At 50.6% G+C, this 23,137-nt stretch overlaps 2 protein-coding genes and 1 pseudogene across 2 annotated transcripts in view; 2 read left to right on the plus strand and 1 right to left on the minus strand.

Annotated features, from left to right (window-relative positions):
* Positions 1-1,399: 1,399 nt before the first annotated feature.
* Positions 1,400-6,961, minus strand: Spmip8 (sperm microtubule inner protein 8). Its single transcript, XM_020164645.2, has 7 exons — positions 6,739-6,961; positions 4,110-4,171; positions 3,684-3,858; positions 3,225-3,286; positions 2,951-3,015; positions 2,596-2,628; positions 1,400-1,618 (listed from the first exon to the last, which is right to left on the minus strand). The coding sequence occupies exons 1-7, from the start codon at positions 6,959-6,961 to the stop codon at positions 1,588-1,590; spliced, it is 651 nt and encodes a 216-aa protein (XP_020020234.1). The 3' UTR covers positions 1,400-1,587.
* Positions 6,962-9,701: 2,740 nt separating this feature from the next.
* The window catches only part of Cngb1 (cyclic nucleotide gated channel subunit beta 1), a 74,096-nt gene continuing 60,660 nt past the window's right edge, over positions 9,702-23,137 (plus strand). The window contains exons 1-10 of the mRNA XM_074055386.1: positions 9,702-9,812; positions 13,473-13,666; positions 16,036-16,093; positions 16,347-16,419; positions 17,181-17,301; positions 17,402-17,444; positions 18,050-18,095; positions 19,030-19,105; positions 19,366-19,405; positions 19,753-19,900. Of these exons, the coding sequence (XP_073911487.1) occupies positions 13,481-13,666; positions 16,036-16,093; positions 16,347-16,419; positions 17,181-17,301; positions 17,402-17,444; positions 18,050-18,095; positions 19,030-19,105; positions 19,366-19,405; positions 19,753-19,900 (791 nt within the window). The 5' untranslated portion in view covers positions 9,702-9,812; positions 13,473-13,480. The remainder of the gene's footprint in view (positions 9,813-13,472; positions 13,667-16,035; positions 16,094-16,346; positions 16,420-17,180; positions 17,302-17,401; positions 17,445-18,049; positions 18,096-19,029; positions 19,106-19,365; positions 19,406-19,752; positions 19,901-23,137) is intronic.
* LOC141417401 (protein tyrosine phosphatase type IVA 1 pseudogene) lies at positions 21,546-22,860 on the plus strand (annotated as a pseudogene).

Below are 23,137 nucleotides of genomic sequence, written 5' to 3' on the forward strand. Positions count from 1 at the left end.
AAGTTGAGCACATACCATATGAGACTCTGTGCCAGGTGCTGGGACTTATTTAAAAGCTAGGTTTGGCCTAAGGCTAACTATTTGCTTGACCTGAGTCTCTGTTTTCCCAGCTGTGAAATAGGGAGCCTTGGTTTGGCTCACTTCCTGGGGTGCTGCTGAACCCTGTAGGCAACGCTCGCTCAGATGGCAATATGGTCCCAACTCAGTTACTCAGCAGCCAGAGTGAGGGGCTGGCATTCTTTAAATTCCTTTTTCTTGGATGGCCTTGTGTGCCATCGGTGCTCAGTAAACATTCAGGACAGGAAGGAGAGGGTGTAGACTAGGAATTCCTACCCTTTGTGGGCCTGGCTTTCCTGAGACTCAGATGGAAACAATGGGCCTTCTATGGAAAATGCACAGGGTTTCAGATCTACAGATCACTGAAGCTCCAGAGCCCTGGACACAATTCTTGTCCAGACAGTTCTTAAGCTTGGTGGCCCTTTGTCCCAGTGGGGGCCTTTCCTTGAAGCCTTCTCACAGATAGGTGGGTTAGGGTGTCTGGAAGGCCCAGGAGCAAAGCACAATGACTAGCTGCCCTAACCCCATGCCAGGCTGAGCCCCTCTTCCCTAGGACTATTCTGCACCTGACCAGGCTGCCATGGTTGCCTTTCATAGGAGAGGTTCAGGACTCAGACGTTGGAGTTGGTGAGGGCTGGTCCTGCTGCCCTGTGGACAGATAACTTTTTGCTTAGATGGTATGTTTGTTGGTGGTACCTTTGGGAGCAGGGAGCATTCTCATCTCATACATTCCATCAGGTTTATGCTCTACATTCTGCTGGTTCATGGGAAATAGAAGACACAGGCCTTGCCAGCCTCCCAGAGTCTGCCTCTTACCTCTTCAGGGAAACCCTGGGGGCCAGGAAGCCCCCAGGTCATACTTCTATGGTAAGGGTTTCAGAAAGAGGGACCAAGGAATCCATCCCAGGCCCCCTCTTTCTCCTTGGGGGTTCAAATGCAGGACCTGAAGGAGAGGGGCTGGGGTATGGGGCTGCAAGCAGGGGACAGGAAGGAGCACCACCAGGAAAACCCAGCTCCCAGGCCCATCCTGGCTGGGCTTGAGGCTTAGACTCCGACATTCCACCAAGGTCACCAAATGTCCTTCAGTACCCCCTCCACTCCCCAAGGAGTTGGTAGAGGGCAGAAAGGGGTAAGACATAGTTATACTATGGTCCTGGCCCCTCCTGGCCTGTGCAATACACACAGACAGACTGACAGACAGACACACAGACACACACATACACACAGAGACAAACACACACAGACACAGACACACACAGACACATACACACAGAGAAACACACACAGATACAGACACATACACACAGAGACACAGACAGACACACAGAGACACACACAGAGAGACACACAGAGAAACATACACACACACACACACAGACACACAGAGACATGCCTAGGATCTTTTTGAGGCACATTAGGTTTATTTCTAGACAGGCTGAACTGAACTTCTGGGGAGATGGGTGGTGCCACATATGCCCTCTGTCCTTCTGGGGGCCCAGCTGTCTGGGGATCCAGCCTCCTTTTCACAGATTAATGCCAGGGGGTCAGGTAGTTGACACAACTGTGGAGAGAAAGAAGGGTGAGGTGGGGGATTCAGGGTGTCCTTCTGCCCAAAGTTGACTTTTGTACCCTCAAGGCTCTGAAAACACAGTCTCCTTCAATCTGTTGGTGGCCTAAAGGCTTCAATAGCTCCCTATTTCCTTATACATGTTTTTGGCTGTTCTCCTTGGCTTTCAAGTTCTACCCCCTACATATCCAGTTTGCCTCATCCTTATCTCCCACTGATTCTCAGCCATGAACTGCTTCACTCATTTTTCAGTCATTTAGTGAATCTACTCAGGAGTCATATAGTAGCAAAACTCAGAAAGTTTTCCCCTGTGTGGGGATGGGGAAGGGAATTTTCCACCAATAATGATAAAGCAATAGTATGGATGCTGGAGCTAGGGTTACCAAATGGAACATGAGCTGTTGGGGAGAGGCAGAGGGCCAGGAAAGACTTCAAGGAAGATGGGACATCTGGGCTGGGCTTTGAACAGTGAGGAGTTTTCCAGGCAGAGGAGGAAGGGCCATCTAGGTGCTGAGACAGCAAAAAGGTTTAGAAAGAATTGTGCTGGGTATGCCTGGTCCACCCAAGGAGTCTGGTGCTGCAGAAGTGTACCGAGCAGGGCTTTTATGGGCAAATTACGAAGATGCTTGAATATCTCACATCACTGCATCCTTGGCTCTTGGGTGACTCTGCTGAGAGCACCCTCCCTGACAACTTGTCCTCATCCTGAGAGGCAGATTCTTGCTCCTTCCTTCGTGTTTCTTGTATGTGCCTCAGATGGCACCCCCTCTTTCTAGCCTTCTCTGGCTCAGTCCTGGAGGGATAAGCTTCCCTTCCCCGCTCCCTGGGAGCTGAATTTTGGCCAGGTGCGGATCTCAGAGCCCAGGTTCCCCACCCCTCCGTGGGCCTAGCGCGGGGAGGGGGCTCTGCGCTTGCCCCGCGCGGCGGGACCCGGGCGTGGCCGGCTGCGGGCGCGAGGGGTCCTTCCCTACCTGTAGTGGGAGCCGAAGCGGCGGAAAGCGTTCCTGTGAAAGAGCGCCAGGGGTGAGCCCGGGTGTGTGTGTGGGGGAACCGCTGTCCCCATCCCGCCGCGGGACTGCGGGGCGCCTGCTCCCAGCTTAACGCCCCCGCTCCGAAAGCCGGCAGCCGCCAGGGACTGGAGGACAGGGCGCTTCGTTTGGTAGGAACTGAACATGTGTTCATTTTGAAATTTCAACTTTCCTGTGCTGTATTGGGGCCAGTGGGTCTCACGTTCCCAAGGGTCATTGGGTGCACTCTAGGGAAGAGGCCAGGACCCCACCTTCCCTCCTCCAGGGACGGGGTCCCGGGGCGCGTGGCGTCACTCACAGCGTGTTGTAGGGTAGGGGCGTCTGTCCGTAGCGGTCTAGACTGGGGTTCTGGTTGAGGCAGTTCTGTGCCGGCCACAGGGAGGGAGCCGATATGCCAGGGGAGCAGGACCCCCCTCACGCCCCAAGGCACTTCCTACTGGAGATCTTGGCCCTGGGCACAGGAGGCCCCTGGCCTGGGTCTCCTCTCTCTCCATCCCTCCCATGTTCCCCGCCTCGGATCCCTGCTCCCCACCCAGGAGCCCGGGGACCAGTCTGCGCGAATGTTTCCCTACCCTCCAGCTCTGGGTCACATCCGGCTTCAAGTGGCGCACAGCGTAGCCGCTGAGACTCTCCACTGTAGAGAAAGCCCATCTTGCGGGTCCAGAGGGTTCCCAACAAGCCCCGCCCCTCATCGCAGAAGCCCCGCCCTCATCGCAGAAGCCCCGCCCCTGCACTAAAGCTCTGGACCCAGAGCAGCAGGGACTCAACCTCCCAACCAAGACAAAGGCCCGGCTCCGCCAGTTCCAGAATCAGCCCCAGCCGGGTCCGGGGTGTCTCCCCTGGCCTTGAGCTAGACCTGGCTCCCCCGCGCCTCTCCAAGATGAGCGCCGCCTCTGAGCCCCTCAGCCTTCTCGGGCTCTGCTGCTGCAGGTGGCCCAGCTGCTCCCCGGTTGCCGGACCCCCGCCTGCCGCCCTCGCTGGCTGCTGCACCTCCCCCGCCCCAGGGAGCCCTCCCCTGCCGGCAGACTGACCCCTCTTGCTTGGGCAGCGCAGTTTGAACTCCCCAGTCGTAGACACAAAGTGGGACCAGTCCTCGATGGCACGCGTGAAGCAGGGCCAGTCGACCCGTTTGATGCCAGGCACGATGGGCACCAGTCTTCCTTCGCGGCACCTGTGGTGGAGCTTCTGGCCGGTCGCCGTGATGTCCTGCCAGGGTGATGGGAACCATAGCAGAAGTTGTAAGAGTTTGAAGACCAACCCATAGGCCTGGCTGACATTTGGCCCATCTGACTGAGGGAGTTCCGGAAGCCCACGACCTGAATTGAGTGGGAGTGGAGGGTTCTAAGCAGGCCACTGGGGACATACTCAGAATGTAGAGCCCAGGCCCACAGGGTACATGGGACTGGGTGAGGCTGGTGCCCCTGAGCAAATCCAGGGCCAGGGCAAGGGGCACTCACCAAGCACTGCAAGGGTTTGTTGGGGACCCCCAGGAGTGTGAAGTGGGCGTTGTCAAACTCATCTGTTGAAAGAATTTAGAGAAGAGGTAGCTCCTCACCGGCAATCACACACTTTATTTTATTTTTGGCGGTATTGGGGGTTGAATTCAGGGCCTTGCACTTGCAGGCTCTCTACCCTTTAAGCCACTCCACTAGCCCTTTTGCTTTTTGTGGTGTTGTTTGTGCTTGTTTTTGTTTTGAGATAGGGTCTTGCTTTTTACAGATGAGACAGTGATCTGTATGGAGTTTATTCTATTGTGAAAGGTGAAATATGGTGTTTTACTTTAGAAATTTAAAAGCCACTAAATATTTTATAAAAAAATTAAGGCATAGACAGGTGTGATGGCTCAAGCCTGTAATCCTAGCTACTCAGAAGGTGGAGATGGGGAGAATTATGGATTTAAGGCCAGCCTGGGTAAAAAGTTCTTGAGACCCCTTCTCAACACACAACAGGGTGAGGTGGTGCCTATTCAGGGAAGCATAAATAGGAGGATAAAGGTTCAGGCCAACCCCAGCAAATAGTTTGCAAGACCCTATCTCAAAAAAAAAAAAAAATCACAAAAAAGTGCTGGTTGAGTGGCTTGAGGTATTGGCCCTGAATTCAAGTCTCCATACCACAAGAAAAAAATTTTCTTTTTTTTTTAAATTTGATTGCGAACAATCTAAAAGGTACAGCAGTTGTAGGAAACCGGGTGTTTGTCATACATTGCCAGAGAGCTGTAAGTTGCTCGGTGCCTTTGCAGTTAGCACTATCTATCAGGATTAAAAGTACACACATGCCTTTTGCTCCAGCTGTCCCCAAAGGGTGCAAGTGATGGCACAGGAAGTTGACCCATTTCAGGGTTGTTTGCAACACTAAGTGACTGAAAACAACTTGAGTGTATCATTAAAGGGTTGGTTAGGACTGGGGACTTGACTCAAGTGGTATAGCGCTTACCTAGCAAGCAAGAAGCCCTGACTTCAAACCCTAGTACTGCCAAAAAAAAAAAACAGTTAAATAGCTGCACAGTACATCTGCACTCTGCGGCTGCTAAAAATAATTTGACACACACCTGTAATTCTAGAACCTAGGGGGAAGCAGGAGGATTGCATTTGAGGCCAGCCTGGGCTATGTAGCAGGTTGAAGGACAGCCTAAGGTACACAGTAAAAGCTTGTCTAAAAAACCAAGGCCTGGGGAGTGGTAGAGTACCGGTCTAAGCCTCTGGGTTTAATCAGCAGCACACACACACACAAAAAGGAATAATTTGAGACCACTTGTTTAAAATCTAAAGCTTATAAGATCACTGGAGGCAGAGAACAATGTACGTGCAGGTCACCTTAACGACATTGTCAAACACAGCAGCATGCACGATGGGACAGCCGAGGGCCCCTGCTGCAGCTTTAAGGCAAACATGGCATCCATACCGGGGAGAGTCTGACTGACTAGAACTCTGCATCTGGCTTCACAGAAAACAGGTTAACCAGGTAGAGAATTCCATGAGGAAATGATTGCTCAAATTCTCTGTGTGGGACTGTCTACAACACAACCGTTTGGGACTCTGTAAAAAGACTGTTAGCTGGCAGAGTGGCTCAAGTGGTAAGAGCACCTGCTTAGCAAGCATGAGCCCTGAGTTCAAACCCCAGTGCTGCCAAAAAAAAAAAAAAAAAGGAGGCAGAGTTAGAAAAAAAAAGAAGAAAAAAGGCTGCGTTATGGGGAAAGGGAAAAGGGGTGGATTGTTTTAGACTAAGGCAAAGACTAATAACCAGTTGCAATACACAATTCTAGATTGATTCCCCTGTGTTTCCAGCCTCTGACACCTCACCCACCTGTCACCCAAGCTGGGACCTAGGAATCGCCCGTCTCCTCCTACTCAGCCTGGCACCAAATCCTGTTGACTTTATCTCCTAAATATTTTCTCAGTCCATGCACAGGAGGCCTGTTTACATTCACACTCATGGGAGTGTGCCCATGATGCAGGGGTGGCTGAGCAGAAGTTGCTCTTATTATTCCTACGACAGCAATGACCCATCACTGCACAATTCCCTCTCTGTTAATAAGGACAGTAAGGTGCACACTCACGTGCTCCCTGTCTCTCAGCTATCTGGGTGTGGTGGTGCATGCCTGTAATCCCAACACTCAGGAGGCAGAGGAGGAGGATGGAGAGTTCAAGGTCAGACTGGGCTACATAATGAGACCCTGTCTCAACCAACCAAATGAAAAAAGAATGCCATTACCAGATGTGGCCTTTGACCTTGTACCTCTGTAACTGAGAGCCAAAATAAACCTCTTTTTGTTAACAGTTTAAAAAAGCAGTAGCAGGGCCATCTTGACCTTTGCTGAGTGCATATGTGTGCTGAAAAAGCACTCTCAGTGCTTTTCCTACCGTCTTTCATTTGAGCCTCACAAAAACCCCAGGAGGCAGGCTCTGTCTCCAGCCCCATTTACTGCTAAGAACGCAGAGGTTCAGACCTTGCAGGAGGTTTCTGGACAGCGAGGAGCAGAGCTGGACGGACCTGTCACTCTTTCATCTGCCACTCTCAGCTTGTCCTCCAAGATCTCTTTCCTCCACTGCCCACCCCTTCTCCAAAGTGGCAGGCAAGGTGGCTGACCTTTGCGGCAGTAGGTGGTGGACTGGCAGTGCTCGTCGGAGAGGCAGGCCTTGACCGTGTCCATGTCCATGCGACGCAGGGTGGGCAGGGCCGGGTGGTAGAGCTGCTGCTTCACGCTGGCCAGCTGGTTGCACTGCCTCTCCAGTGGGAGCAGGACAGCCGGGGACGTGTACAGGTGGGCACACCCATCTTCCCAGGGCACCAGGTCGATGATACGGGCCATGGCTGAGGAGCAGGGGGGACAAAGGGGCTCAGCCTGGGTTCCTGCCAGTCAGATACCTTCTGTGTAGGAACACAACCTTGGCCTGTACTGATTTGTCTGTGAGTCAAGCATTTATTGAGTACCTACTGTGTGCCGTGTCGTTATTCAGGATCTCCTCACGTGGTGGCAGGGACACTCAAACAACACCACACACCCACACACACAGCCTGCACCACGGGCTGTGAGGGGGTGGGTCTGGTCTGGAGTTGGGACACTCAGGGAAGGGTCTAAGAGAGGTGGCTGTACATCTGTTAAATAATGAACCAGAAAAGGCAGCCGTAGTGCGTTCAGAATAGTGCTCAGAATGGGAGCCAATTCCCAGCTTGCCTTTGCTGAGGTCTCCAGCATTTACCCAAAACTACAGAGAGACATAGAGCTGTTAAAGAAGGGGAAGAGACAGGATGAATTTGAACTAGAGAAACATTACTGGTTCAGGTGCCTCTCTTTCAGTGTAAAGCATGCTTGCATTTGAATTGAAATGCTTACTAAACTAGAAACTCCTTTCTCCCTTTTTTTTCCTTTTCTGGGGATCAAAAGCAGGGCCCTTGACATGTGGGTAAGCACTCTGCCACTGAGCTACACCCACAGCACTTGGTGCTTCCCTTTTAAAAACATATTCCTTACAGCCTCTTTCAGTCATTTACACTTTAGTAAGAATTCGTCTCTGTTTGCTTTCTTCCTGACCCCGACTTAGAGGTGAAAAATGGAGGTGAGAGCCAGAGGGGGCAGGAAGAAAGAGGACCTTGGACCATGGATAAGATGGGAAGGGGCACAGTGACAAGGCATGGGAAAGCTGTCTGGGGGTTGGGACGATGGGGGGACAGCAGGACAGGGAAGTGGAGCATGCAGAGGAAGGAAGAGAAAGTTCCATGCTTCCCCCAACCGACAGTGCTACCTTGTCTCAGGGCACAGGTCTAGATGCACAGGCTTGTGGGGACCTTCTGCTCTTCCACTGCTCAGTGGACAGGAGGGGGAGGGAGGAGGAGACAGCAAGAGGATAAAGGAGCACTGTGCAGAGACAATGCCCACTGCTGCCTGATTGTGAGGGCACTGCTCCCGGCAACCTGGAAATGCTGCCAGGGTTCTAGGCACCAGGCACTTCTCATCAGCCTTCTTGTCCATCTTCTTGAAGGCTGGTGTCTCCTGAGTCAGTCTCAGCACAAGCTGGGCAGAGAAGGAGCTGGGGCTTCCTGGAAGTGGAAGTGGCCAGTCTAGGACAGGCCAGGGGTGGCTGCTAAGCCCAGCCTGGGCCATGTGACCCTGAACTAGGTGCTGTCTCTCTCTGGGCCTCAAGGCTCCTTTCTGTGTTAGACAAGGATCCTGAGCCTGCATCAGGGCTGCCTAGGAGCTGTGAGGGCTGTCCCCCTCCCGGAAAACCTCAGGGAAGACCTCGCTGCACTGTCTGCCAGCCCTTATGTGCCTAGGGGTGGAGATTAGCTATTGCCTTACCCAAGGTCAATGTGGAGATCAGGGAGAGTGGTGGCCTCAGCAGGCCAGGGATTAGCAGCTGATACTCTACCCCAGCCACCTGCGAGACTATAGGCTTCCTCCCTCCCAAGAAAGTCAGTCTGGGGGTGCCTGAGCCTGGTTTAGAGATTGGGATTGGTTTCCAAGATGAGGAAATCTGGGAGAGCCTAGCTCATTTGCACATATTGGTATATGCTTTGCATATGTATGCCTGCCCAAGTGGTGAGCCTGATGGGTCCTGGAGCCCCTAAAGTTTGATCCAGGCAGGATCTGGCTCCCCTCACAGGGACTCCAAGCAGTATCCCCAAGTTCTGCCCCTTACAGAAAACTCCTAGCGTTGACTCCACTTACCACTCCACCCTCAATTTAGTGTTTAACTTTTAAAATTGTAAAATACAAGAAAATACAGAAAGCATATAAATACATAATTGAACTAGTAATTGATAAATTGAGACCTCCTATAACTAATACTCAGGTCAAGACCTCAGGTACTAACTTTGCAAAACAGTTTAGCAACTTCTTAAAAAGTAAAATATGAGCTGGGTGTAGTGGGGGGTCATTTACAATCCCAGCACTGAGTCTGAGGCAGGAGGATTGTGAGTTCAAGACCAGCCTGGGCTACATAGTGAGATCTTGTCTCAAAAACAGCCAGAAGAAGAACAACAAAGAAGTGAAACATAAACTTACAGTATGATTGAGTCATATAGAAAATTCTAACCCTAGGAATTGTCTCAAGAGATGTGAAAATATGTGTCCTCATAGAGACCTGCATGCAAATATTCATAGCAACAGGATCGATGGCCAAAAAGTGGCAACGAGCCAGGTACCCATGGACTGGCAAGTCGATAAACTGTTGTGTCTACACCATGGGTACTCTTGGGCAATGGGCAGAAATGAAGTCCTGAGATATGCCACAGGGTGGCGAACCTCAAAATCATGCTTTGTGAAAGAAACCAGAAGTGTCCACACAGGATGTGAGCCAGTCACATAAGATGACTAGACGCAACAGCACATTGACAGTTTCCCAGGCAGAGGGCAGGGATGGAGACTGAGACCAGCATGTGGGTTCCCATGGGGACACGGAAATGCCCTTCACGATAGGTGGTGATAGCTGCTTAGTTTCGATTTACTAAAAATCATTGAGTTGTGTGCATAAAACAAGTGAATTTTATGACATATAAATTATAACTCAATGGAGTTTTTTTGGTTTTGTTTTTAAATAGATGCTGGCTAAGTTAACAAGAGAAACCAAGAAATGGGCCCTACCAGTTTCTAGAAACCTCCATCTGTACTCCCTTCCCAAACACAGTCGCAGAAGAAGCAACCAAGTACTCGCTGCCTTTTGGTGAGCCACCAGTTGCTTTGCAGTGTGGCCATCTGCGTTTGCGGCCGTAGACAGGTCAGGTTAAGTCTGCGCTCAGCTTCTGTGTTGGCATGGATCACAGGGGCCTTCCTGTCTGTGTATCTGCACATGAGGTTCACCCTAACTGTGGCATGTGGTTGTGGTTCCATCATTTTCCTCACTGTGCACCCAGGCCCATCTGACATTGCCCTCTTCCCCCAGCTCCACAGGGGGCTCTGCCTGCCTCCAGGTTTCTCAGTAGCCAGTGTGCACTAAGACAACGGGCTTCCTTAGTCTATCAGCTAAAATTCAGGGGCCCTGTGAGGTCCAACCCTGCCCACTTCTCAGTCTCATCTCTCCCCACTCTCCCCTGCACCTGACAAACTCCAGGCCCCATTCCCTCTCTGGTCCTCAAGTTTCCAGCCTGAGGACCTTTACTGTGGCTGTGTCCTCCAGTCTTCACAACAGTCTTCTAGCTGTTCACATCTAGCTCAAGTGCACACCTGCTTTTCCTACCTACCCGCTCCCCCAGTCTGTGGCTTTGCCATGTGGCTTTGTTTGCTGGCTTTTTCACAAGGTGTGCAGTACTTATTTCTTTTTCATCTTCATCTCTGCTTCCACGCTGGAATTTGAGGTCTGTGTGGGCAAGTCCTAGGTCTGTCTTGTTCAAGGTGCCAAAGCTGACCTGCTGCCGGGCACACAGGAAGAGCTCCAGGACTGTCACAGAGGATCAAGTGCAATCCCTATCCTTCGTGAACATCCCTTGACCCCATCCCCCATCCATGTCCTGCCACCTCACTGAGCCCCTCTTCTCTGGGCTTCTTGTCCCTTGTGCCCCTCCTCCTTGGTCTCTGTCTCCTCTTGAGAGTCCAGCATCAGTTCACCCTACCAGGCCTTGGGTCCTGTATGGCTAAAATTAGCCCAAAATTGGGTGTCAGCTTGACTAGATTGAGGGATGTCTGGAGAATTGGTAAAGCAGTCTTCTGGGTATGTCTGTGAGGTGTTTCTGGAGAAGTCTAGAGTGTGGACCAGCAAGCTGAGTGAAGAAGAGCTCCCACCCACGTGGGTGAGCACCATCCAGTAGCTTGGGACCCAGATATATTAGGAAAGTGAAATAAGGGACAAACTCTCTCTCTGGTTCTTCCTCCTGGCGTGGGTAGTTTTTTCCTGCAGCTGCCCTTGGATATCAGACTTCAGGTTCTTTAGACTCTGGGACTTGCGCCAAGCCACCCTAGTGTGTGTGTGAGGTGACTGTCAGAGCTGAGACCTGGCACTGGGGCTGCACCGTGGGCCTCCCTGCTCCACAGGCTTCATATTCTTTCCATTGGTCTTCTTTCTCTGGAGAACCCTGTGAGATGCAGATTTGACCTAATGGCCCTGTCCTGGGTCCAAAGCCATTCTGGTAGAGCTTGACTACTGAAGAGCACTGACCACAGAGAACACCGCCTAGTCCCAGTGTTGGGGCTGGAGAGCTTCCTGAACTGCTGAGCCCCTGCTGTCTTGTAGCATCTTCCAGAACCTCACAGGGCTCCATGCAGTTGCTCTCCCAGAGCTGCTGTGTGACTTGGCCAGGTTGTGTAGGGAGCCAGGTCCTGGTACCTGGACAGGTAGTCCATTGGGCCCCAAATCTGAGTGAGGCTCAGCTCTCTTCTGGACATGTGGGGGGTTGCTGCTTGCTCGCAGGGTGTCAGTCACCTCTTTTTTACCCCACCCTCCCTCAGCACCTACTAATCCTTTGCACACTGCCCCACTCGACTACTGACAATTAATCTTCCCTGCTGAGTCCATCTGAGAGGTCAGCTGTGAGTGGCAGCGAGAAGGTACTTCCTGGCTGACAGCTGGCATCTGAGCAGGTAACTGAGGTCAAGGCGGTGACTCGGTGGAACCCTGTGAGGACCCCCCCCCACCCTAGCTCAGCTTCTAGCAGGGCATTTAGTATTAGCAGGCTTTAGTGTGCATCAGAATGGTCAGGACGGTTTGTGAAGTGCAGACGCCAGGACCGCCCTGGAGGGTTTGGGGGACCGAGGAATCTACATTTCTCCAGCTCCTCCAAAGATCCTGAAGATGCTAGTTCCTTAGGACACCCCTCCCCCGTCCCCTTCTGACCTGAGCCTCTCTCATCAAGGTAGAGTCGCCAGGGCTGGGGCAGTAAGATGGGGGGAGAAGGCTACCAAAATTCCTATCCAGGAGGAAATGGCTGTGTCTAGGGAAAAAAGAAGAAAAATTAAGATTGGAGGTGGCTTCCCTAGTCACTTCCAGAAGTGACTTTCCCGCTGGGAAAGGACCTACAAGCCTGGCCTGCAAAACAGTTCCACACCAGACAAATGTCAGACACTGCTCCCCTCCCCACCCTTCCTGAGCAGATGTGGGTAGCTGGAATCGGGCAGACCTGAGTGTAAACTTGCTTGGCACTTGTTGGCTCCATCACCTCTGGCAAGTCTGCTGGTCTGTTTGTTCTCTATGATGAAACTATTTATCTTACTAGGGATGCGGGTGGGCTATGGTGGTAATATCAGGGAGGTGGAGGTGCTCAGCTCAGTTCTGGCTTCTGGGGCTGCTTGTGGCTTAAATCTGCCTTCCCAAATGCATGACCTTGCGAAAGCTGTGTCCACACCTTCCGCCCACCTAACAGGAAAATGGAAAACCAGAGGGACCATAGCTGGTCCAAGTTCACTTTGTTGGAAGCTGGTCTGATTCCCCACTGAACTCTGCCTCTACCACAGCATCTCCTTGGAGAAGCTGCGCTGCCAAGGGCAGAGCAGGGACAGAGAGGTCAGAGCTGCGGGTAGGTCAGGCAGCCTGGTGAGGGAGCACTGTAGCAGGGTCCTCAGGCCCTGGGTCTGCCCTTTTCAGCCTGGGGCCAGGATCTCTGGCAAAGAGGTATGACTTAGTATGGGCCTGAGTCCAGCATGGCCTTGGAAAGGGCTGCCCAGGGTGGGCCAACTGCACACATTGACCTAGATGGTGCCAGCTGGAACAGGGACTAGTCACACTGGTCAGGATCACCATCCACTGAACCAGACAGGAACTGAAGGTGTACCATGTGGGACTGAAATGTCACCATAAACCATGAAAACAGGTTAATGTTATCTTAAACAAAACAGATTTGCCGTTTCTAGGTTACTCATGAGCATGTTTTAATTGGTTTTCCAATGTCTGATAGTCTACAATTAGTGTGTCCGCTGAACACCTCAGTACCACGGCTAACTTTTACGAAGCCCTCAGCAGGTGCCAGTTGCTGTTCTGAGCATATTGCACTTATCAACTCATTTTATCCTCACAATCTGTCCAGAGCACTCCATCTTCTCATGTAGTTCAGACAAATTCACTGCTTCCTTTGAAATGGGTCCACATATTCCATCATTGGATGGGCAATTTATTTAACACATGCCCTCTTCTAGGAAAACATACAGATTTCTTCCAATATCCAGTCTCCTTTTGGATGTTTTCATGTTTTGCTATAACATGGTTGCCACCCAACCTCTTTATACACATAGGTTTCTGGCCTTGAGTAATTCTTTAAGATAAATACCTGGGGATATAATTGTAGAGATATTTTTATGATGAGTGGAAGAGGAAACATGTAACCTACAAAAGTGGCCCATACACGATGGATGCAACCACGAGTGCTGTGGGGCAGTGTAAGGACTCTGTCCCTTACAGGTGTCAAGATGTTGAGCTGGGTCCAGAAGGTGCTACCTCAGCCCCCAGGAACCCCTCAGAAGACCAAACTGGAGGAGAAGGCGGAAGGAGCAGAACCACAGCCCGAGCCAGAGCCAGAGCCAGAGCCGGAGGCGGAATCAGAGCCAGAGTCTGAAACAGCCCCCAAGGAGGCCATGCCAGAAGAGGAGCCCCTGGTGAGAAGTGGAGGGCCAGGCAGGCCTCAGGGACTTCCCAACTTGGGCCACATGCTCCCCACAAACCTTGTACAGCAGAGAAAGTTGGTGCCAGAGAAATGTGGTGGTCACCTGGTCCAGCACTCAAACGAATGAGGCCACTTAGGCCCAGAAAGTGGGCAGGGCATGCCCAGGGCTGTTTCTGTAAAAGGCTAGATAGGAACTATTTTGGTCTTGCCATCTCTGTTAGTTACTCAGCTCTGCCATTAGAGTGTGAAAACAGCTAGACTAATGCTTAAAACAAATGAGCATGGCTGTGTGCCAATAAAACTTTATTTACAAAAACGAGCAAAAGGCTGTACTATGACCATAGGCCATATTTTATCAGTCTTTAGAGTAGAACAGAGCTACTCAAGGTAGCCAGTCCAGATGTGTTTGTTACCATTCCGTGATGAGATTAGGAAACTGCTCAGGAATACACATCTGCTGTGTAACTAAGTGCACTGCTCAGGTCAGGGGTGTTTCCTAGTGAACTTCTCTGGGAAGGAAGCAGGGAGTTACAATCCTTCTGGTGCAACCTATTTAGCCATCAGGGGCCAATACTAGTTTGCAGAGTGGCACTGGTCCATGTGCCACATACCAAGGAGCTCTTCTCTAGAACGTTCCTCCAAACATATCAAAAGCTGGCCGTTCTGCATCCCATCCCTCCAGGAGCCATGGTAGTTAATTCAGCACTCAGTTCCACAGAATTCACTTAGCTTCTACTTATGCTCAGCCTGTGCTCAGAATGAAGGCATAAGGATGAGTAAGGTGTTGCCCTGGGGGTCAGCAGACAAATACCCAGACAGCTCGTTCTGCGTGGTAAGGGAACATGGGGGAGCTCCAACATGGCGTCGGAGCTCTTCCAGAAGGGCCAGACAAGACTGACTGAGAACTATGGAAGCTCTAAAGAGAGTCATCTTGTTTGGGGATGGGAAGCTGGTGAGAAGTGCATCCTAGACATGGAGGGCTGGGCAGAGATTTAACCGAGGGCGATGCATAGCCCAGGAATTCTAGCAGAGGAAAGGCCATCACTTGGGTCGTGCGTGGTGTGTTTAGGAAAATAGGTACAGGATGTGTGTGTGTGTGTGTGTGTGTGTGTGTGTGTGTGTGTACACGTGCATGTACGTGTGTGTGGTGGTCGATGATGTTATATCTGTGTGCACACATGCATATTTGCAAATTACACGTGCATGTCATTTAACATGCTTCATATATGTTGGTTGTGTGCATGTGTGTTGCTGTGTGTGTGGTTTCATGTGCATGTGTGACATGCTTCTGTGAGTATATGCACATTTCTGAGTATGTGAATACATTCAGGTGTTTGTGTATATGCACGTTTGTGTTCATGTGAGTGGTTTGTACATATTTGCATGACGTGTACATATATTTATAGTGTGTGTCTACTTGTGTATGCTTGTGCATGTTTTGAGATGCAGAAGCTCGTATATGTGCGTGTACACATGTATGAATGTGTGTGCCTTGCAAACGTGCATATGCCTGTTCGTGTGACTGAGAATATATATGTAGACACAGATTCCTGTGTCACATACATATGCAAATTCCTCTGCATCATATGCACTTGTCTGTGTGTCTGTGCACTGCGGGGTCTATGCATTTATGTGTCTACAAGCACGCATGGATGTGCACATGGTTGCATTGCCACTATGTGTACGTGTGCGGGAGCGTGCATGTATTTATGTGCAAGTGTATACAAGTTTATGCTATGTGTCTGTACATGTGTATGCACAAGTGCACTTGCTTACTTTGCATGTTGTGCACACATGTGTTCGTGTGTCACTGTTGTGTGCATGCTCGCATTTGTGTGCCTGTGCATATATAGATAAATCCACATATGCTTGTGTGTGCATGTTTGGGTATCTGTATGTTTGCACGTGTGTGTTTGAACATGCTCACAGGTGTGTGCAGTAGCAGGCGGTGTGACTGCAGAAGCAAGGAGAGGCAGATGGCAGAGGCTGGACTCCACAGTCTGCTGCTGGAGAGGAAGGAAACTTTGATCCTGAAAGAGAGGCCTGGTTGGGGAGGTGCCTCTCTCTCCTGTCCCAGGCTTCAAAACACTAATCTTTCCTGCCTCTTCTCTGGTCACCGAAGTGCAGCAGCTTCCTGGGGAACTAGGAGAGCCCTGGGAGGCCACCTTGGGGATGGGGGACCCCATTCTGGGTGAGAGGACCCTGGGCCTGGGAAGAAGGGCCTGTCCCAGTTGGAAGGTGAGGCCAACAAGACTTAGTGATAGTGAAACCAAGTATTCACCTTGGGGATCTGTGGGTCACTCATGGGTGAGTCAGGCAGGTGTCACCTAGTGCTCACGTGATCCTGTTTGAATCCTCTAGCCCCCCAACGAGCCAGTCAATGTGGAGGAAGTAGCTGCAGCTGACCCAGGCCTTCAGGGTGAGTGCAGGAACCCAGGCTGAGTCCTGTCCTCAGAGCCTTGCAGCAGCCTACTGTGTGGATGAGGAAACTGAGGCTTGGGAGGCTCAGGGTGGGTTCCTGGAGACTTTCCAGCTGAGCTGAGCCCTGGTTTTCTGACCCCTTAGGGTTCTCCCCATCCCCTGCTTCTGACTTGACCTCCCCAGCAGGGTGGAAATGGGCTCTCTGGGTTCTCTGGGAGCCTAGATCTGAAGGACAGGGGACTCTTTTCCAGAGATCCACGAGGCTGCTCCTCCTCTGCCCACAGCCCTCCAGGCCCAGGTCACCATGGCTCTAGACAGAAACAGGTATTGCACCACCCTCTCCTCTCCCTAGGGCCCATGCCCCACTCTTGGGCACTCAGTGAGCCACTGGGGCAGAGCAGGGATGCACACCACATCAAGCCTGCCGTTGTTCTGAGGGGACACCCCAGGACATCTGGGAATTGGCTGAGGGAGCTTCAGACGGAGAGTAGGGCGTCTCCTGGGCCAAGTAGGCAGTGTGACCAAGGGAAATGGAGGGTGGGGGCTACAGTAATGAGCACCCCCTCTGTGGGGTTTGAAGTGTCTCATTGCTGGGGCAAGTTCACCCCAGAGCCAGAGCTTCTCGTTTTCCCAGGAAGTCAGAAATCCAGACGGACTCCAAGCGATGGGGCTTGTTCAATCATGACCTTCAGGCTGGGGCTGGGGCTGGCCTCAGGCAGGGAGCCTGGGACTTTCCTGTGTAGCTGACCACCCCCCAGGGTGCTCCACAGGATGACTTGGCCTTTCTGAAGCACCAGGCAAGGGAGTCAGTGTGAGCCAGGGCAGTTAACAGGGCAGAGATCCCAGAAAGAGACTGACTGCACTGTGCTGAAGAGCTGGCCCCTGGGCTCCAATAGTACTAGGTGCACCTGGCCTCATGAGAGTCTGATGTCCCCCATTTTCCAGAAAGGGACATGGGGCTCGGGAGGGAGTGATGTGTTTAAAGTCGCACGGTGGGTAAACAATGGTGTGACTCAAGCCAAATCCTTTGGGGCACTATGGACTCGGGGGCGGGATTTAGGGTGGACTGTGGCTCTGTCCCTCAGCAGTCCCAGTGACTGGTTGCTGACCTGGCTATGGAAGGGAGTGGAGAAGGTTGTGCCGCAGCCCACCTGCAGCAGCAGGGCAGTCCAGAACACCACTGCCAGAGTGGACATCCCGGCTCAGGTACTGTGGGGGCTGCAGGTGGGAGAGGGACAGGCTGGGGAGGATGGGAGGGAGGCTGCCCCTGGGCTTCCTGCCATGTCTGTCTGTCTGTTTCCAACAGGCTGGAGAACAGATCCCAGGGCCCTGTGGTGCTGGGGACATAGGTAAGACCAAGAGGCAGGATGGCTTTTCAGGGATGGAAGTCGAGGGGCCACTGGAATGGGCCCTGTCCTCTGGAGAGTCTGCCTTGGCAGAGCTTCCTATTGACTGGTCCAGGGCATAAACCTGGGTTTGATTGGCTTCTTCGTGTCTGCTCCAGGCTGCAGCCGTCTCCTGCAGTTGAACACTCTTATTTCCTTTCCCTTCCCTCCCCTCCCCTCCCCTCCCCTCTTCCCTTTCCTTTCTTCTTTCCTTCCTTCCTCTCTTCTACCAATTTTATGGTTTCATTTGTCATTTGTTAATTTATTCTTTTATTTTTATTTTTTACTGATACATAAAACACAAAAATTATGCATATGACAGGGATAGCACATATTGCTTCGTTACATATAGACTTTGTGTGGTAAGGTACACCTAGCCACCTCCTCAGACATGAGATGAGAACCTCAAATTTCTTTCCAGCTTTCTGAGCTAGACAGCTGTCTATCGTTGCCCTACTGAGCACTAGCACACTAGGACATCTGACTTCCCTCCAACTTCAGCTTAGTATATACTGAACACTTTCTCTCCACCCCTCCCTCCCCACCTTTCCCTATTTGTGACCCAGCAGGATCTGCAGAAGGACCTGATGAGTCCACCAGAGCCCAGGATGCTGGGTGAGCTCATATCGCTGTCACTGTCATCTGTAGTGTGTGTGGTAGTATGAGCACTGTGGCCCAAAGCCAAGGTCCCTGAATTCAGGGCCAGGGTCTGTCACCATCTCCATGTGACCTTCAGCATGCCTCTCCTCTTTGGAACCCCACTTTTCTCATCCATCCAATGGGACAGTGGTTTTTTGTGTGATCACCTTCTGAGAGGGGGAGGAGCTCTCAGAAGAGAGCTGTGGAGCCTGGAAGCAGGGCTTGGGCCACCCTGGGGACAGTGGGGTTCTCAGTTGGTTCAGCCTCACAGCTGGCAACAGGGTCTGACTTCCCAGGGCTGACTGAAGCAATGGCAGTCAGTGAGAGTGGCAGGCTGTGTGGGGACAGTAGTGACACATAAGGAACCCATACCCTGCTCCTGGGAGGTAGGGGTGCTACTCAGTTCCAACTGTGTCTGCTTGGCACAACTGCAGGGCCAGAGTGGCAGAGCTTCCAGCATTTTCAAAAAAGTCAGAAATCAAGCCTGGCATAGTACATACCTGTAATCCCATCACTCAGGAGGCTGAGTCAGGAGGATCCTGAGTTCAAGGCCAGTCTGGACTATATAATAAGACCCTATTTCAGACAAAACAATGACAAAAGCCAAAAGTCCAGGGTTTTATGTAAAATAATTAATTTCTAGATGTTGCCAAGTAATGGAGAAGTTCTCAGGACACTGTGGGCCCCCAAAGTGAGCCTGAAGTTTCTAGTTTTCATCTCTGCCAGAAGAGTCACGCACTCAGCTCCAGCTACCCCTCGAGTCATTCCTTCGCTCACTCAGTCCTTAGACTGTTGGCTCCTTCCCTGGGCCAGGAATGCTGGCAAGGCCTAGACCCCACAGTGCGCAGTCAGGGTAGTATGGCTGGCCCCTTCTGGTCACCTGTTCAGCTAACCACTGGTCCCTCCACAGGCAGGGTCCATGGCTGCTCAAGTGGCTTGAGCAAAATCTGGAAAAGGTGCTACCTCAGCCCCCGAAACCCACCGAGGTGAGTGGACAATAGGAGCAGCAGCAGCTGACCCCCTGGGAGGGATGGGGGCGCCAGGGGCTGCACGTTCAAGCAGACTATCCTCCCACTGGGACCCACCAAGGGGTGCTCTCCTCCAGGAGCATCCTGGATGCAGAGGACTAGGGGGACTCAGGAGCAGAATAGTGCCCCACCCCCATGCTGGCCTCAGGCCAGAGCACAGTGGAGGTGTGCTCAGGGCTCACTGTGACTCCTGACTTGGCTCTGTGTTTATTATCTAGGCCTGGGGAGCTGAGCCTGTGGATGCTGTCTTGGGCCCAGGTACAGGGAGGATCCTGGGAGGGGCTGCCTGGGGTGGTCACAGGCTGATTTGGGGGATCTCAGGGGAGGCCCTTCTCCCCTTACCAGTCCTGGGGAGGGGTTCAAGGCTTGGCAGGAGTGGGTGGTTATGGGGGGCACTGGAACCCCTTCCCTAGTCCTAGCTGGGAGACAGACTTTCCAGGTTTGAATGAGCCCCTTTCTTGGTCTGTTTGGTGGGGTTGTTTGGGGTGGTCCCAAGGGGCTCCCCAAAAGCTATCTGAGTGCTTCAAATCTGGCCCTTGTGCCCTGGAGGGGTGGAATGAAGCCTCGAGTTGGGGTCTTTAGCTCCTGTTCTCCCTGATGCTTAGAGTCTTCAGGACAACCCCTGGAGATGGAGCCCACAGACAGCCCCTCCCTGCCCAGTCCTGACCCCCTGGAGCCTGAGGAGGAGCTGTCTCCAGACCTCCAGCCTGGCTTCCAAGCCTCCTCCCTGCCACCACCCAGGGACCCTGCCAGGTGAGCCCCTGAATGCCACACCTCCCCGCAGGGAGCAGGATTGGTACCTTGCTGCAGCCTGACATCCAACCTTCACAAATCTAGTTAGCTAAATGATAAAAGTTAACACATGCACCTGAGAGGAAATGCAACTGCCCTCCAGGGACCTCCCCAGCAAACGCACCAGCAATTTCTTGTCTTTCCCAAGCTTCCTCTGTGCATGCCTGTGATCCTAGCCATGGAGACTGAGGCTGGAGGAATCATGGGTTTGAGGCCAGCCTGGGCTACATAGCAAGACCTATCTCAAACAGAACAAAACAAACAACAACAACAACAACAAAAAACCCTTAAACCTAGCAAGTGCAAACTGCATGTATTTTTCTGCACCTTCCTTTTTCACTTAAAAATTTACCTTAGGACAAAAAATTTTTAAAAATGCACCTTAGACGCCAGGTATGGTGGCTCGTGCCTGTAATCCCAGATTCTTGGGAAGCAGAGATCAGGAAGATCACAATTTCAGGCCAGCCTAAGCAAAAAGTTATGAGCTCCCCATCTCAACAAATAAGTCAGGCATGATGATTGCATGTCTGTCATCCCAGCTATGCAAGGGGCATAGGTTTGAGGATTGCTGTCCCATGCTGGCTCAGGGAAAAACAGGAGACCCTATCTGAAAAATAACTAATGCAAAAAGGCCTGAGGGTATGGCTCAGGTGGCAGACTTCCTGCTTAGCAAGTGCAGGTGCCCTGAGTTCAAAATTCTATACCATAAGAAAAATGTGGTTGAACTGCAGGTGTGGCTCAAGTGGTAGAGTGTTTGCTTTGCAAGCACAAAGTCCTGAGTTCAAAACCTAATCCCACCAAAAAAAAATATTGTAAGAAAACTTTACAAAGCACTAATAATTATGAACTGGAGGTGTGGCTCAAATGGTAGAGTGCCTGCTTTGCAAAGCCCTGAGTTCAAACCTGTCATACCAAAAAAAAAAAAAAAAGAAAAAAATGTGGGCTGAAGTGGCCCAAGTGGTAGCGTGCCTGCCTAGCAAGCATAAACCCTGAATTCAAAACCCAGGTATCGCTCTTCGCGGAGCCGCTCACTGCATGGTAGTCTTGGTGCCCCGCCACCGCCAGCATCGCCTCCGCCGCCGCCTCGCGACGAGCACCGCCGCCCTCTTCCCTGCAGCCGCCGCCGCCTGTGTCGCTGTATGATTAGGCCACAATCTTCAATGAGTAGACATATTCCTCAGTTCTGTGGTGTTCTTGGTCACACATTTATGGAGTTTCTGAAGGGCAGTGGAGATTACTGCCAGGCACAGCACGACCTCTATGCAGACAAGTGAACTGTAGAAACTCATTACTACTCCACCAAGAAGCCCCCATAAGAGTGGTTAACCTGGACACAGAAGTGTTTTGAAATCTGCGAAGCCTTTTACAAGTGTTGTGACCTGGATGGGGTAAAGCTCAGTGCCCTTCCTTCTATTGCCTCAGTATTACTGGATTGAAGAGTTGCTGCTTCTCCTTAGGAGTTATTTCATTTACCATCGCTCCCAATTTCATATGCAAAGCACTGAGAATTTCAAGTGGAGTATATTGAAGTAGACTTCAGTTTCTGCATCATTTCTGTATTCAACTTTTAAATTCTTTCATAACCCTCTTGAGTGTTTTTAACTAAATTAACATGGCTCGAATGAACCGCCCTGCTCCTGTGGAAGTCACGTACAAGAACATGAGATTCCTTATTACACATAACCCAACCAATGTAACCTTGAACAAATTTATAGAGGAACTTAAGAAGTATGGAGTTACTACAATAGCAAGAGTTTGTGAGGCAACTTATGATACTACTCTTGTGGAAAAAGAAGGCATCCATGTTCTCGATTGGCCTTTTGATGATGGTGCACCACCATCCAACCAGATTGTTGATGACTGGTTAAGTCTTGTGAAGATTAAATTTCGTGAAGAACCTGGCTGTTGTATTGCTGTGCATTGTGTTGCAGGCCTTGGGAGAGCTCCAGTGCTCGTTGCCCTAGCATTAATTGAAGGTGGAATGAAGTACGAAGATGCAGTGCAGTTCATTAGACAGAAGCGGCGTGGAGCTTTTAACAGCAAGCAACTTTTGTATCTGGAGAAATACCGTCCTAAAATGCGGCTGCGCTTCAAAGACTCCAATGGTCATAGAAACAACTGTTGCGTTCAATAAAACTGGGGTGCCTGATGCCATCGCCTTGCAAATGGAACTTGAGATGGACCTAATTTGTCGTACATAGTAGTGGACATTGGCTTGGGGAATAAGTCTAGTGGAACTTCCACAGGAGTATTGAAAAGCAGTTTTACCAGGCCACACTTGACAAGAGTGGTTTGGGTTATGACCATTAGCAAAAGATTCCTGCTATTGAGCATCTGAAATGTGCTTATTTATCCCAACTGACCTTTCCTAAAATCATTGCCTTGTCATTAAATCTATCCCCATGTCAGAATTTTATCAATATGTAAGAGATTTAGAAGGATTAGGTGCCAAAATATCCAGCACAATACTTGTATATTTTTAGTACCATCCAGAACCAAATTTCCAGGAACTAGCAACACTCTAGATCTTATGTGATTTATTCCTTCAGTCATTTCAAACATGTAGGGCCTATATGGTTATTTGCCTGCTCGTTTATGTTTACATCTCCCATGTTTGTACCAGTATACATCAGGTTTTTTTTTTTTTTAATTTTTACCAAGTCTCGTGATTATTTAATGTCTTTCTATATTGTCTTGTTTGTGCAGTAGGGGAAACCTTCATTTTGAAAATCTTCATTGTTACAGAAGCACATGTTTTTAATAACGTCTCCAGACAAAAAGCCTTACAGTTAATTTAATGTTTGCACTCTGAGGTGCATCTTTAGGGGGAGCCTGAAAGAGTGGGAGGGGCTATTAAATATTTTTTGTAGCGTTGCTTCTGTCTTGTGCAGAACACGTAGAGTATCTTTAATTTAGTAAATATTTTTACTACTTTGTTATTGTAGCTTAACAATTCTTAATCATAACATTTCTGAAATTCTTATAATTTTTTTCATGCTTATCAGAAGTTGTTTACCAACTTATTTTTTGTTTGAATTGTGATTTTTCTTTTTCCTCCCTCCCCAACCTCTCTTGCAAAAAAAGAAGTGGGTTTCTGCTAATGAATTGGGCAGACATCTAATATTTTATATGCCTTTTGAGCTGTGTAACTTAATATTTGGATACTTGATAATTTGTTTTATTATGTAATTGATAAAA

This window comes from Castor canadensis, chromosome 15, assembly GCF_047511655.1.
Source record: "Castor canadensis chromosome 15, mCasCan1.hap1v2, whole genome shotgun sequence".
In the NCBI taxonomy this organism is placed as follows: Eukaryota; Metazoa; Chordata; class Mammalia; order Rodentia; family Castoridae; genus Castor; species Castor canadensis.

Excerpts from the sequence above, each read along its gene's own strand:
- Spmip8 (XM_020164645.2), bottom strand. The coding sequence starts at position 6,961 with ATGGCCCGTATCATCGACCTGGTGCCCTGGGAAGATGGGTGTGCCCAC. Across the intron at positions 3,859-4,109 it reads ACAAACCCTTGCAGTGCTTG|GACATCACGGCGACCGGCCA; the intron begins GTGAGTGCCCCT and ends TCACCCTGGCAG. Across the intron at positions 3,016-3,224 it reads ATGTGACCCAGAGCTGGAGG|AACTGCCTCAACCAGAACCC; the intron begins GTAGGGAAACAT and ends TGGCCGGCACAG.